The 15,066-nt window shown below is 44.6% G+C and overlaps 1 protein-coding gene across 2 annotated transcripts in view; it reads left to right on the top strand.

Annotated features, from left to right (window-relative positions):
* LOC147108572 (solute carrier family 12 member 5-like) overlaps positions 1-15,066 on the top strand; it is a 1,151,655-nt gene that overhangs the window by 873,902 nt on the left and 262,687 nt on the right. For both annotated transcript variants that reach the window (XM_086005249.1, XM_086005250.1), the window contains exon 5: positions 8,960-9,014. In XM_086005249.1, the coding sequence (XP_085861375.1) occupies positions 8,960-9,014 (55 nt within the window). The remainder of the gene's footprint in view (positions 1-8,959; positions 9,015-15,066) is intronic.

Here is a 15,066-nt window from a genome sequence, read left to right as displayed (position 1 = left end):
CAAATGGAATTCAACCTGGAACTGGCAGTTATGTCCTTCAGGACTCAGCCAGCTCAGTCAGTAGTGGTGCTACCGAGCCACTCCTGGTGATGGACATTGAAGTCCTCCATCCAGAGTACATTCTGTGCCCTTGCTTCCCTCAGTGCTTCTTCCAAATGGCATTCAACATGGAGGAGTACTGATCCATCAGCTGAGGGAGGGCGGTAGGTAATAATCAGCAGGAGGTTTCCTTGCCCATACTTGACTTGAAGCCATGAGACGTCATGGGTCCAGAGTCAATGTTGAGGACTCCCAGGGCCACTCCCTTACGACTGTGCCGCCACCCCTGGTGGGACAGGACATACCCAGGGATGGTGATGGAAAAGTTTGGGAATGGTATGATTCTGTCAGGCTGTTGTGGGACAGCTCTCCCAATTTTGGCACAAGTGGTAATGTCACTGGGTTAGTAATCCAGAGGACTTTGCAGGATTGACTGGGCTGGGTGTGCCGTTGCCATGTCTGTAACTGGTGCCGAGGTCAATGCCGGATGGTCTGTCCAGTTTCATTCTTATTATGTTTCGTAGCAGTTTGTTACAACTGAGTGGCTTGCTAGGCCATTTCAGAGGGCAGTTAAGAGTCAACCACATTGTTGTGGGTTTGGAGTCACATATAGGCCAGACCAGGTAAGGACACTAGTGAACCAGATGGGCTTTTATGACAATCCGATAGTTTCATGGTTACCATTACTGATACTAGCTTTTTATTCCAGATTTATTTAATTAACTGAATTTAAATTCCCCAGCTGTTGTGGTGGGATTTGAACTCACATCTCTGGATCATTAGTCCAGGCCTCAGGATTACGAGCCCAGTGACATTACCACAATGCTACCATTTCCTTTCTGTGCTGTAAATTTCTATGATTCTATGAATCACCAGAAAGTGAGTACAGACCACTGCAAGGAAACAGAAAGTGCCGAGAGACCCTAACCTCGACAGAGGTTAATTAATTCATAAATTACTTTTGTACGGGGATTGCACCAGTGGCACATTTTGTCTCCTGTTTTTGCTGACAATGTTTTGAACTTTATCACAACCTGTGATCAGAAAAGTTGCTGACTCAGAGATTTTATCCTCGGAGGAATTTCAGGCTATTAAATAAAACTTTAAAGTAAGTGCACACACAAAGTGGGACAGTCTGCAAAATGTAGTCAAGACTTGTGCATTAGGAATGAGCCGTATTATTAAGGATCAGTCTTCAACTTCTGTGTGAAAGAAACTGTTGTGTTCAAAAAGCATTCTTGTTGAAATTTTTGGAGATTTCCACTCTCCTCAGCTTCACACTTTTTTTTCATTCAGACCAATGCAGTAACATTTGAATCACTGGTTGAAGATTAATGGAATTGTCAAGATTTCAAAATTTTTGTCAAAATTCCCTAGAATTTAGAAGGTTAACGGGTGATCTGATTGAATTTTTCAAGATATTAAGGGGAACAGATAGGGTAGATAGAGAGAAACTATTTCCGCTGGTTGGGGATTTTAGGACTGGGGGCATAGTCTAGAAATTAGAGCCAGACCTTTCAGGAGTGAAATTAGGAAACACTTCTATACACAAAGGGTGGTAGAAGTTTGGAACTCTCTTCCACAAATGGCAATTGATGCTAGGTCAATTGTTAATTTTAAATCTGAGATTGATAGCTTTTTGTTAACCAAAGGTGTTAAGGGATATAGGCCAAAGGCCAAACAGATATGGAGTTAGGTCGCAGATCAGCCATGATCTCATTGAATGACGAACAGACTCGAGGGGCTGAAGGGCAGAATCCTGTTCCTATGTTCCTAAGGTTAAAGGACGTAAAAAGTAAAACCAAATCCATTCCAACAAGTTCCAATGCTGAATAGAATCGTAGGACTTTGTTTATGGGAATCAGAGAAGAAAATCATCATTACATTGGTCTCTCCATTGTGCTCTGCCCCAGGCCAGTTCCTAACTCAAGTCTGAGATTCTTGAGCCACTTACTAGGGAAGAGTAGCTGAGGTGGCTTCCCATTGCCTTCCTCACAGTTTTTATGTTCTCTTAGATGGGTTGCAACCAAGGCTTAAGCGTCCTTTACGATGGGAAATGCCACACACACCCATTGGACGCAAGTATCCCTGCTGGACGTCAGCCCAGTATTCAGAGCCGGGGATGAGAATGGAACTAGGGAAGGTGAACTGGAAAAAAAATTGACAAACAAAGGGAACAGCAGTGGCAAATATTTAAAACAGTGATCAATAGAGCTCAGGAGAAATATATTTTGCTAAAAAACAAGAACAAATTAGCCAATAATGAAACACTATGGATGAATAAAGAGATAAGGATAAAATTTAAACTAAAGAAAAAGGCATACACTAAGTCCATAGACAATAATGGAGAGGATGACAAAGCAGAATACAAAGAGGTTAGGAAAGAATAAAATAAAGCAATTAGGAAAGCAAAGCGGAACTACAATTAAATTATCAAGGAATATAAAAAGAAATAGTAAAGTATTCTACATACACATAATAACAGAAGAAAAATCAGGACAGGGATAAGACCACTAAGGGATGCACATGATAAACTCACAGGTAATGACAGCAAAATGGCAGAAATATTGAATAGTTCCTTTGCCTCGGTATTTACCAGGGAGACTAACATGGTGGGCATGACATTAGAATAAGAGATCAAAAAAGATATTAAAACATTTAAGATAGAAACGGGGGAGATAATTGATAAACCAATCAAACTTCAAGAGGATAAAACCCCTGGTCCGGATGGACTGCATCCGTGCATATTAAAAGAAGTTAGGGAAGACATAGCAGAGGCACTGTTACATACATATAACAATTCATTAGAAAAAAGAGAATAATGCCAGAAAACTGGCAGACAACTAATGTTATTCCCAGTGTCAGCTGTGGCTCAGTGGGTAGCACACTCGCCTGAGTCAGAAGGTTGTGGATTCAAGTCCCACTCCAGGGACTTGAGCACATAAAGCTAGGTTGACACTCCAGTACAGTGCTGAGGGAGTGCTGCACTGTCGAAGGTGCCGTCTTTCAGATGAGACATTAAACTGAGGCCCTGTCTTTCGGATGAGACGTTAAACCGAGGCCCCATCTGCTCTCTCAAGTGGGCGTAAAAGATCCCATGGCACTATTTCGAAGAAGAGCAGGGGAGTTATCCTGGTGTCCTGGCCAATATTATCCCTCAACCAACATAACAAAAACAGATAATCTGGTCATTATCACATTGCTGTTTGTGGGAGCTTGATGTGTGCAAATTGGCTGTCGCGTTTCCCACATTGCAACAGTGACTCCACTCCAAAAGTACTTCATTGGCTATAAAGCACTTTGAGATGTCCAGTGGTTGTGAAAGGCGCTATATAAGTGCAAGTCTTAATTTCTATAGTTAATAAGGGAGATAGATCCAGTCCAGCGAACTATAGACCAGTTAGCTTAACATCAGTGGTAGGAAATGTAATGGAATCTTTAATCAAAGATGCAATGGGAAAAAATCCAGAAATTGAAAATATAATAGTCAGCATGATTTCAAAAGGGAAGGTCATGCTTGTTCAACCTTACTGAATTCTTTGAAGAAGTAACAGAAAGAGTAAACAAGGGTAATGTAGCAGATGTATATTTGGATTTTCAAAAGGCGTTTGATAAAGTACCGCATAGTAGATTCATGACTAAGGTCAGAACCTGTGAAGTCAGGAAAAAGCAGCAAAATGGATAGCAAGCTGGCTACAAAACAGAAAACAGGGACGTATAAGGGCAGCTACTCAGACTGACAAAAGTTGTGAAGTGGTTTTCCACAGGAATCGGTGCTGGGACCACTACTGTTCACAATTTACATTAACGATGTGGACTTGGAAAGCAAAAGTACAATTTCTACATTTGTGGGCAACAGCAAATTAGGGGGTGCAGTTAATAGAAAGGAAGATTGTGACAAAATACAAGAACACATTACTAAACTTGCAGAATAGGTGTTTAATTGGCAAATTCATTTCAATATAGATAAGTGTGAGGTTGTAGGTATTCGGGTTCACCAATTGTAGGTGTTGGACAAATGCCTATCAAATAATCGAGGTCAACTCCAGGAGAACAATCAAATAGTTCTTTAATGCAAGAATAATCGAATTCCAACAGCTGGCTGAGATTGGTACAGGAGAGCCATTAAGTAGGTCTTAACCAGACGGAGACGCCACGAGGACTGACTGGGCAGTCCCGTGGATTGCGTCATGACGTCATCGTGTTTTCCCGCGCTTGGGCGTCACGTGATGTGCGGCATGACATCATCGCGTTTGCCCGCGCTTGGGGCGGTCACGTGATGTGCGATGTGACGCCATCGTGTTTGCCCGCGTCATCGCGTTCGCCCACACTCCCAAAGGGGGAACGCCCCGCACAGGCAAACCGCATATATACATCGTTACGTTAAAGGGAATTATGTACGGTAAGTAGGGGACACTCGGTGGTACCGCTACATGCGCCCCCCCCCCAGAATTCGCTTTAACGGACAATGTCAAACGATGAGATGGTCTGACGAGCCTGTCCGAATGACTCCTGTAGTCTCGAGACGGAGACTGTTGGGTGGCTGGCGGTCTGGCGGGCGGTCGTACTTGGTCTGCCGTAACGACGATGGGTGGTCGGTGGTCTCGGCGGTCATGCTGTCTCGACTTGGCGGGCGAGGTCCAAATATGTGGTCCAGTAGATGGGGTCTTGAGCGGATCCCGATGTGTGTAAGGGTGAATAAAACATATTCAGCCCTGTGAAGGACCATGGAAGCGTGTGACCTCTGCAGCCCGTGGTTTGAAGTGGGCGCCGGGGCGAAACAGCTGGCCGCGTCATAGTGACTGGCAAGTTGGGCAGACGCGGACCATGGCTCTGTCATTGTTAGAAGAAGGTCCCCAGTCTGACGAAATCTGCAGGAACGCCGAACGGGCGATCCAGGAGGAAATAAACGTGGACCTTGGCAGGTCGGTGAACTCGCCGACAGGCGAGCGAACTCTTCGGCAGTCGGGAATGCACGGAATGGTGCGTGCCGTAGTGCTACTACGGTAACACAGAAGAGAGTGAACCGTTGCTGCGTTGATCAGTGATCAGTGATGACAGCAATTTTTGCGTGGCCGATCACGGCCGCGGGATGCCCGTTGGACCCATCCTCGATGGTCGCAGCGTCAGTAGATGTTTGCTTTTGTTGAGGGGAAAACTGTAGAGAGTGCGGCAACGCTTCTAGTTGTTATTGATTTAGGGGGAAAACTGCCGGGAGGGCGGCAGCGCTTCTCGTTGTTGTTGATTTAGGGGGAAAACTGCCAGGAGGATGGCAACGCTTCGCCTTCGCGCCGAAAAGCGTGGTAGAAGAAACCGACCAGCAGGCTGATGGGCTGGTGCGGCGGTGGCAGGGGATGGGTCCTCGTGGTTTGCGAGGGGCGAATCTTCGTGGTTTGCGAGGGATGGGTCCTCGTGGTTCGCGAGGGAGGAATCCTCATGGTTTGCGAGGGAAGAATCCTCGTGGTTTGCGAGGGGTGGGTCCTCGTGGGTTGCGAGGAGCGAATCCTCATGGATTGCCAGGGGCAAGTCCTCGTGGGTTGCGAGGGGTGAGGCCTCGTGGGTTGCGAGGGGTGAGGCCTCGTGGGTTGCGAGGGGTGGTTTGCGAGGACTGAGTCCTCATGGCCTCTCCGCCGGGGCACGCTCCGATCCTGTGAGCCCGAAAACGTGCTGCACCCGCGCTGTGAGGGTGTTATACTTGCTGTTCTGCCGTGGGGTTGTCGAAGAGGCTGACGCTCCGAAATTTGGTAGAGCTGTCGAAAACGGAGACCGTATCCAGGTACGTGGTCTGCGCCATTTCGATGTTGCACAGGGCGAACGGGGCTTCTACCAGAATAAAGCACGAGGGCGATTGTTGCTCCCAGTGTTGCGGTAGCTGAGCGAAACGGCTGTAGCTTCCATGTGTGCTTCGCTCGTGAAAAGCGTTCACAAAAAATCGGGGTCCAGCTGTGCTGCTTTCATGAAAAACGTTCACGAAAAACAGGGTCACCAATGTAGGTACTGATGAGCTCCCGTCCTCACGTCATTGGTCACCAATTGTAGGTATTCGGGTTCACCAATTGTAGGTGTTGGACGAATGCCTATCAAATAATCGAGGTCGACTCCAGGAGAACAATCAAATAGTTCTTTAATGCAAGAATAATCGAATTCCAACAGCTGGCTGAGATCGGTAAAGGAGAGCCATTAAGTAGGTCTTAACCAGACGGAGACGCCACGAGGACTGACTGGGCAGTCCCGTGGATTGCGTCATGACGTCATCGCGTTTTCTCGCGCTTGGGGCGGTCACGTGATGTGCGGCGTGACATCATCGCGTTTGCCCGCGCTTGGGGCGGTCACGTGATGTGCAACGTGACATCATCGCGTTTGCCCGCATCATCGCGTTTACTCGCGTCATCGCGTTCGCCCGCGCTCCCAAAGGGGGAACGCCCCGCACAGGCAAACCGCATATATACATCGTTACGTTCAAGGGAATTATGTACGGTAAGTAAGGGACACTCGGTGGTACCGCTACAAGGTGGTGAATTTTGGTAGGAAGAATAAAGAGGCCACATACTGCTTGGATAATAAGAGGCTAAATGGGGTAGAGGAGCAAAGGGATCTAGGGCTACTGATACACAAATCACTCAACGTAGTGACGCAGATTAATAAGGCTACAAAACATGCTAAACCAAGTACTGGGATTTATTTCTAGAGGGATATAATTGAAAAGCAGGGTAGTCATGTTAAACTTGTATAGAACCTTGGTTAGACCACACTTGGAGTATTGTGCACAATTCCAGTCTCCACATTATAAAAAGGATATAGAGGCATTGGAGAAGGTGCAAAAAAGAATTACAAGGATGTTACCAGAACTGAGTGGTGAGAACCATCAGGAAAGACTGGACAGGCTGGGACTTTTTTCTCCAGAAAAGAGAAGGCCGAGAGGTGACCTGATAAAGGTATTTAAAATGATGAAGGTGTTTGATAGGGTAGACATAGAGAAGATGTTTCCACTTGTAGGGGATTCAAAAACTAGGAGCCATAAATATAAGATAGTTACTAATAAACCCAATAGGGAACTTAGGAGAAAATTCTTTACTCAAAGAATGATAAAAATGTGGAACTCGCTACCACAAAGAGTAGTTGAGGCAAATAGCATAGATGCATTTAAGGGGAAGCTAGATAAACACATGAGGGAGAGAAGAATAGAAGGGTTAGATGTAGAGAGCTGGGAGGAGGCTCATGTACGACATAAACGCCAGTATAGACCAATTGGACTGAATGGGCTGTTTCTGTGCTGTAGATGCAATGTAACTTAGAGGCAGGAATACTATCACTGAGACAGTGGCCACGCCATCCAGGCGCAAGTACCAGACTGGATGTCAACCCAGTATTTGAGACCATGGTGATGAAATTAGTCTTCGCACGAAATGCATTCATAGTGAATCGGCAGCCCATTTTACCCCTTGCTTGATTTTCTTTTCCAGTCATTTCCATGGAAAAGGAAATCAGGCGCCCTGTAAAAGGGGCTGTCGATTCACTATAAATCACACTATTGGTGAAAAACAATTGCATCCCCCCCATATTCTAGTCCCAACTCACCAGGACTGTCTGATGCAGGGCTCAAACCTTTCACTACACTAAGCCAAAGACTCGCTCCCAGCATTATGTACCGAGATATAATTGAAAAACTCTTAGCACTGAGAATCAGAGGCACTGCCAGACCACCCGTATTCTAAGCAAACTTTGTAGGTCTTTTGTGACACCAGGGACTAGGGACAGGGAGACGAGGCTTGTAGCAATGCCACACAAGCCAGTGGTAACCAAGGCTCAATGAACTTCACTCATAAGAAAGCAGATAGGAATGGAAATTGCTTCAGTTCCTTGCACTTATTAATTAAATGATGTGATATCCACTCAACCAGAATTGCAATCATAAATCTTTAATTAAAGTGCTGATAGCAGCAGAGTGCAGGGGACCAGGGATCACTCCATATTATCCATTTAACAGAATCTCAGAGTCTGCCTATTTGCAGCAATTAGACACTGTGGTCTTAAAGGGACAGATCATGTTAAACACAAGAAAATAGTATATTGTCCATTACACGATGTAAATCTCCTCTGATAGCCAACTTGCCGTGAGCAAAGCAATTGCTGATCAGCTAGTAATTCAAATAAAGCTTGATATAATTTTGAAGTATTATATCATCACTAGGTGCCAATTGTACATTTAGTAAATACTCCAGAATGTCTTACTTCCATGGCATACTAAATGCAGGACAATTATTTCACTAACTATTTGGTTCCTTAAAATTAAACACGGCCTTTTGAGTAGGTCTTATTTTCTGAAGCGTTCAGCAAACTGCCGAATGTGAGACTTTGCATGATATAGCAGGTACCTCCTCCAGCAGAATGATGTTTTTACAGCAGTTTCTTTGGATAGTTTTCATTTTTGTTTATAGTTGTGTTATTATATGCTCAATTACTCTAATATTCTGCAGTTGCCACTTGTGCACTGACAATGTTGTCATAATAATGTTTTGACAGCAATTTACGTTTCCTTCACTCTTGTCATTTGTATGCTTTTCAGATGTTAATGCAGTTAAAATGGCAATATGTATCACTGACATGCACTGCCATTTGATGACAGCATTTAGTATTGACTTGTATTCCTTTCCTGATTGGCTGCCACATTCATCCATCAATTATGCCCATTTGTGAAAGGCACTGAAGGTGTAAAAGTTTGTACTTTTACCAAGATGCAGATGTTTGAAATTTTTAAACAGAGTAATGTTTTCAATATCTGCCCTTGACGAGGTTCTCAGAGCCTAATGACAAATGGCCAATGAAAGACTTAATTTTGGTGTATGTTTACTTCAGGACCAGCCTTGAAATTACAAGATCTATTCTGCCCATTGACTGAATGTCCTGTTTACTTTTGCAGACCATGTTGACAGCAATCTCGATGAGTGCCATCGCTACCAATGGTGTTGTGCCAGGTATGAATGCTGCCGTTTACAATTGTTAACTGATAATGTTTGAGGAATGAATAGAAAGATGCATGGTTGAGAATCTAAAAACAGGGAGTGACTGGAAAACATATGAACTGTGTCTGCACATGAGTACTCTAACTCTCTGTCCCTGCTTCACCTCCAGCTGTTGATTCAAGGCAAATTTAAATCACTGTCCAACTCAAATGAGACAGCCCACTGTGAACATGGAACATTAAATCAGTGAAGGGTGGATTCAAATTAACTCTGTAATAATGCAGCAGGATTTCTTCCTTTTCTTCATTAATCTCCCAATATTGGGGAAAGTGGCAGGCGTCCCACTTGTAGGTCTTGTCACTGAGTTCCACAAGAGTGGTTCATGTTGACTCAGCCTCCTCTTTTTAAACTCACTCTACAATGAACAATTCACCTGGGATTGGAAATCGTGGAACAGATGTATTCCTCCACTCATTTTAAAAGGACAGTGTTTTAATTGAAGTTTTTTTGGGGGGTTTCATCCCATGGTCTCCTTTTTGCTACTTCCCATTGTCCCTTTCAGTGCAGATGACTGGATTGGCTGGTTCACAGATAACTCCATTATGTGCCTGCTGGTATTTCTCTCCTCCACGATGGAGTGCTGCTGTTCCATCCAGGAGCTCAGCTAAGCATAACTAAAATTTGTTGATTGCAGGCAGAAAACCTTGAGTATTGATCAAAGGAGCAATTCAAACTCATCTCTGCCTCATTATAATTCAACAACTGCATACTAAAGCTACTGAGCCCTCAAGTAGTAATTTGGGAATGTTTCTAGGTAACCATTGCCCAGTAGCTAAAAGGTAGAATAAACAGTTGGGAAACCAAGTTTGAATACTAATCTTAGTTGACATTCATATTCAGCTAAAAAGTAGGACCTCGAAGGTAGTAATCTCTGGATTACTACCAGTGCCACGTGCTAGTAAGAGTACAGAGAACAGGATAGTTAGGCTAAATACGTGGCTTGAGCAGTGGTGTAAGAGGGAGGGTTTTAAATTTTTGAGGCATTGGAACCAGTTTTGTGGTAGGTGTGACCTATACAAAAGGGACGGTCTACACCTGTGCAGAGATGGAACTGATGTTCTCGGGGTAATTTTTGATAAAGCAGTTCGGGAGCATTTAAACTAGTATGGCAGGGGGCTAGAAACCTATGTAGTGAAATAGAGGAAAGTGAAAGGCAGACAGAAATAAATGATAAAAGGGTGAGGAACAAAAAACAAAGGGCCAAACTAATTCATAAAAAATGTGAGCATAAAAAAAGCCTGAGGGTTTTATACCTTAATGCGAGAAGCATCAGGAACAAGGTAGATGAATTAGCTGTGGAAATAGAGGTTAATAATTATGACCTAATTGGGATTACGGAAACATGGTTGCAGGGTGAGCAGGGCTGGGAGCTTAACATACAGGGGTATTCAGTATTTAGGAAGGATCGACAAAAAAGAAAGGGAGGAGGGGTAGCATTGCTAGTAAAAGAGGGGATAAATGCAATTGAAAGGAAGGATATTAACTCAGTTAATACAGAATCTATATGGGTGGAGCTAAGAAATAGCGAGGGGCGAAAAACATTAATAGGAGTGGTATATAGGCCTCCAAATAGTAAAATAGAGGTTAGGGAGGGCATCACGAGGGAAATTAGAGAAGCGTGCAATAAGAGCACAGCTGTCATCATAGGTGACTTTAACTTACATATAGATTGGACTAGCCTAATCAGTAAAAATAATGAGGAGGAGGAATTCCTTGAGTGTTTGAGGGATGGTTATCTGGATCAATATGTCGAGGAACCAACTCGGGAACAGGCTATATTGGACTGGGTACTGTGCAATGAGAAGGGACTAATCAGTAATCTTGTTGTACGGGGACCCTTGGGTCAGAGCGATCATAACATGATCGATTTCTCACTCGAAATGGAGAGCGAAGAAATTGACTCAGAGACTAAGGTCCTGAATTTAAACAAGGGGAATTATGATGCCATGAGACGGGAACTGAGTAGGTCTGATTGGACAACGTTCCTGGGAGGACTGGAGGTAGATAAACAATGGCAAACATTTAAAGATAGAATGACAAAATTGCAAAAATTGTTTATACCAATCTGGCATAAAAGGAAATCTAAAAAGGTGACTCAACCGTGGATAACAGGGGAAATTAGAGACAGCATAAAATCCAAAGATAGGGCGTATAAAATAGCCAAAAAAAGCGCCAGAGCGGAAGATTGGGAACAGTTTAAGATAGAGCAAAGGAGGGCAAAGGGCATAATCAAGAGGGGCAAAATAGCTTACGAAAACAAGCTGGCGGAAAATATAAAAACTAACTCCAAAAGCTTTTATAAGTATATCAAAAGGAAAAGACTGGTGAAAACCAAAGTTGGTCCATTGCAGTCAGATACGGGGGAATATATAATGGGAAATAAGGAAATGGCAGATCAACTAAATGCATACTTTGGGTCAGTCTTTACGAAGGAAGACACAAAAAACCTCCCTGGGATATCGGGAAAAATAGGGACATTGGCAAAGGAGGAACTGACGCAAATCAATATCTCTAAGGATATGGTGTTAAGGAAGCTAAAGGGATTGAAGGTGGACAAATCCCCAGGGCCTGATAACATGCATCCTAGGGTACTGAAGGAGGTGGCCCTAGAGATAGCGGATGCACTAAGGATGATTTTTCAGAATTCATTAGACTCGGGAACAGTGCCGATGGATTGGAGGGTAGCTAACGTTACCCCACTATTCAAAAAGGGGGGTAGGGAAAAAGCAGGTAATTACAGACCTGTAAGCCTTACATCAGTTGTGGGCAAAATGCTGGAGTCCATCATTAAGGATGAAATAGCGGAGCACTTAGCAAATGGGGACAGGATAGGACAGAGTCAACATGGATTTACAAAGGGTAAATCGTGCTTGACTAATCTATTGGAATTTTTTGAGGGAGTAACTGGTAGAATAGATGGGGGAGAGCCAGTAGATGTGGTGTACCTGGACTTCCAAAAGGCCTTCGATAAGGTCCCACATAAAAGATTAGCATGGAAAATTGAGGCTCATGGGATAAAGGGGAAAGTTTTGGCGTGGATAGGGAACTGGCTGTCAGATAGAAAACAGAGAGTTGGAATAAACGGCTCATTTTCTGAATGGCAGGCAGTAACAAGTGGGGTACCACAGGGATCTGTCCTGGGCCCCCAGCTGTTCACAATTTACATTAATGACCTGGATCAGGGAGTCGGATGCAGCATTTCCAAATTTGCAGACGACACTAAACTAGGAGGGGGGGTGGGCTCAGAGGAAGAGACCAGGAAGCTCCAGAGCGATTTGGACAGACTGGGCGATTGGGCGGATAAATGGCAGATGCACTATAATGTGGACAAGTGCGAAGTTATCCACCTTGGGTGCAGGAACGGGAGGGCAAATTATTATTTAAATGGCAATAGATTGGGAGAGGGGGAAGTACAGAGAGACCTGGGTGTTCTTGTACACCAGTCACTGAAGGCGAGCATGCAGGTGCAACAGGCGGTCAAGAAGGCAAACGGTATGCTGGCCTTCATAGCAAAAGGGTTAGAATACAGGAACAGGGATACCTTGCTGCAGCTGTACAGGGCACTGGTGAGACCACACCTCGAGTACTGTGTACAGTTTTGGTCGCCTCATCTGAGGAAGGATGTTCTTGCCATGGAGGGGGTGCAGCGGCGATTCACCAGGCTGATACCAGGAATGGCGGGAATGACCTATGAGGAGAGACTATGTAGTTTAGGGATGTACACACTGGAGTTTAGAAGATTGAGAGGGGACCTCATAGAAGTGTATAAAATTCTGACAGGTCTAGACAGACTGGATGCAGAAGGAATGTTTCCCTTGGCGGGTGAGAACAGAACTAGAGGACATAATTTAAGGATAAGGGCTAAACCATTTAGGACAGAGATGAGGGGGAATTTCTTCACTCAGAGAGTGGTGAACCTGTGGAACTCATTGCCACAGAGGGCAGTGTACGCCAGCTCATTAAATATATTTAAGAGGGAATTAGATATATTTCTACGGGCAAAAGGGGTTAAGGGTTACGGAGAGAAGGCGGGGACGGGATACTGAATTAAAGGATCAGCCATGATCTCATCGAATGGCGGAGCAGGCACGAAGGGCCGAATGGCCTACTCCTGCTCCTATCTTCTATGTATCTATGTATCTATGTAGGACAAGTTTTGTCTGCCTGAGACCAAATGTTGCCACGCTATTGCAACCTAATACTCAATGTGACTATTTTATGCTTATTTGACTGCTGATTTATTCAAACAGGAAAGGTTGATTCAAATCAGGTATATATCCTTTGGAGAGAATGCAGAGGAGAGTCAACAGAATAATACCAGGGATGTGGGACTTCAGTTATGTGGTGACATTAGAGAAGCTGGGATTGTTCTTCTTGGAGCAGAGAAGGTTAAGGGGAGAGTTAATAGAGATGCTCAAAATTATGAGGGGTTTTGAGGAGAATGTGTTTCCTCTGAAAGTGGGTCGGTAACCAGAGGACACATAGAGTCAGAGTTAAACAGCTCACAAAGAGGCCCTTCCGCCCATCGTGTCTGCGCCGGCCATCAAGCCCTGTCTATTCTACTCCTATTTTCCAGCACTTGGTCCGTAGCCTTGTATGCTATGGCGTTTCAAATGCTCATCTAAATGCTTCTTGAATGTTGTGAGGATTCCTGCCTTTACCACCCTTTCAGGCAGTGAGTTCCAGATTCCAACCACCCTCTGGGTGAAAAAGTTTTTCCTCAAATCCCCTCTAAACCTCCTGCCCCTTACCTTGAAACTATGCCCCCTGGTTATTGACCCCTCCACCAAGGGGAAAAGTTCCCCTCTATCTACCCTATCTATGCCCCTCATAATTTTGTACACCTCAATCAGGTCCCCCCTCAGCCTTCTCTGCTCTAAGGAAAACAACCCCAGCCTGACCAGTCTTTCTTCATAGCTGAAGCGCTCCAGCCCAGGTAACATCCTGGTGAATCTCCTCTGCACCCTCTCTAATGCAATCACATCCCTCCTATAGTGTGGCAACCAGAACTGCACACAGTATTCCAACTGTGGCCTAACTAGCATTTTGTACAGTTCCATCATAACCTCCCTGCTCTTAAATTCCATGCCTCGGCTAATGAAGTGAGTATCCCATATGCCTTTTTAACCACCTTATCTACCTGTCCTGCTGCCTTCAGGGATCTATGTACATGCACACCAAGGTCCCTCTGATCTTCTGTCCTTCCTAGGGTCCTACCATTCATTGTGTATTCCCTTGCCTTGTTAGTCCTCCCAAAATGCATCACCTCACACTTTTCAGGGTTAAATTCCATTTGCCACTGTTCTGCCCATCTAACCAACCCGTCTATATCGTCCTGTAGCCTGAGGCTTCCCTCCTCGCTATTTACCACTCCACCAATTTTCATGTCATCTGCGAACTTACTGATCATACCTCCTACATTCATATCTAAATCATTAATATACACTACAAACAGCAAGGGACCCAGCACCGATCCCTGCGGTACACCACTGGACACAGGCTTCCAGTCACATAAACAACCTTCGACCATCACCCTCTGCCTCCTGCCACTAAGCCAATTTTGGATCCAATGTGCCAAATTGCCCTGGATCCCATGGGCTCTTACCTTCTTGACCAGTTTCCCATGTAGACTACATCAACTGCACTACCCTCATCCACACACTTAGTCACTCTCTCAAAAAATTCAATCAAATTGGTTAGACATGATCTCCCCCTGACAAAGCTATGCTGACTATCCTTGATTAATCCTTACGTCTCCAAGTGGAGACTGATTCTGTCCCTCAGAATTTTTTCCAATAATTTCCCTACTACTGATGTTGGGCTAACTGGCCTGTAATTCCCTGGTTTATCCCTACTACCCTTTTTGAATAATGGTACTACGTTAGCTGTTCTCCAGTCCTCTGGCACCTCCCCTGTGGCCAGAGAGGTTCTGAAAATTTTGTGTCAGAGTCCCTGCAATCTCCTCCCTTGCCTCACACAGCAGCCTGGGATACATCTCATCTGG

Source organism: Somniosus microcephalus, chromosome 13 (assembly GCF_052327205.1).
Source record: "Somniosus microcephalus isolate GS21.2 chromosome 13, FLI_Smic_1.0, whole genome shotgun sequence".
NCBI classification, from domain to species: domain Eukaryota; kingdom Metazoa; phylum Chordata; class Chondrichthyes; order Squaliformes; family Somniosidae; genus Somniosus; species Somniosus microcephalus.
The sequence above is the reverse complement of the archived record's forward strand: the minus strand, read 5'-3'. Positions and strand labels throughout refer to the sequence as shown.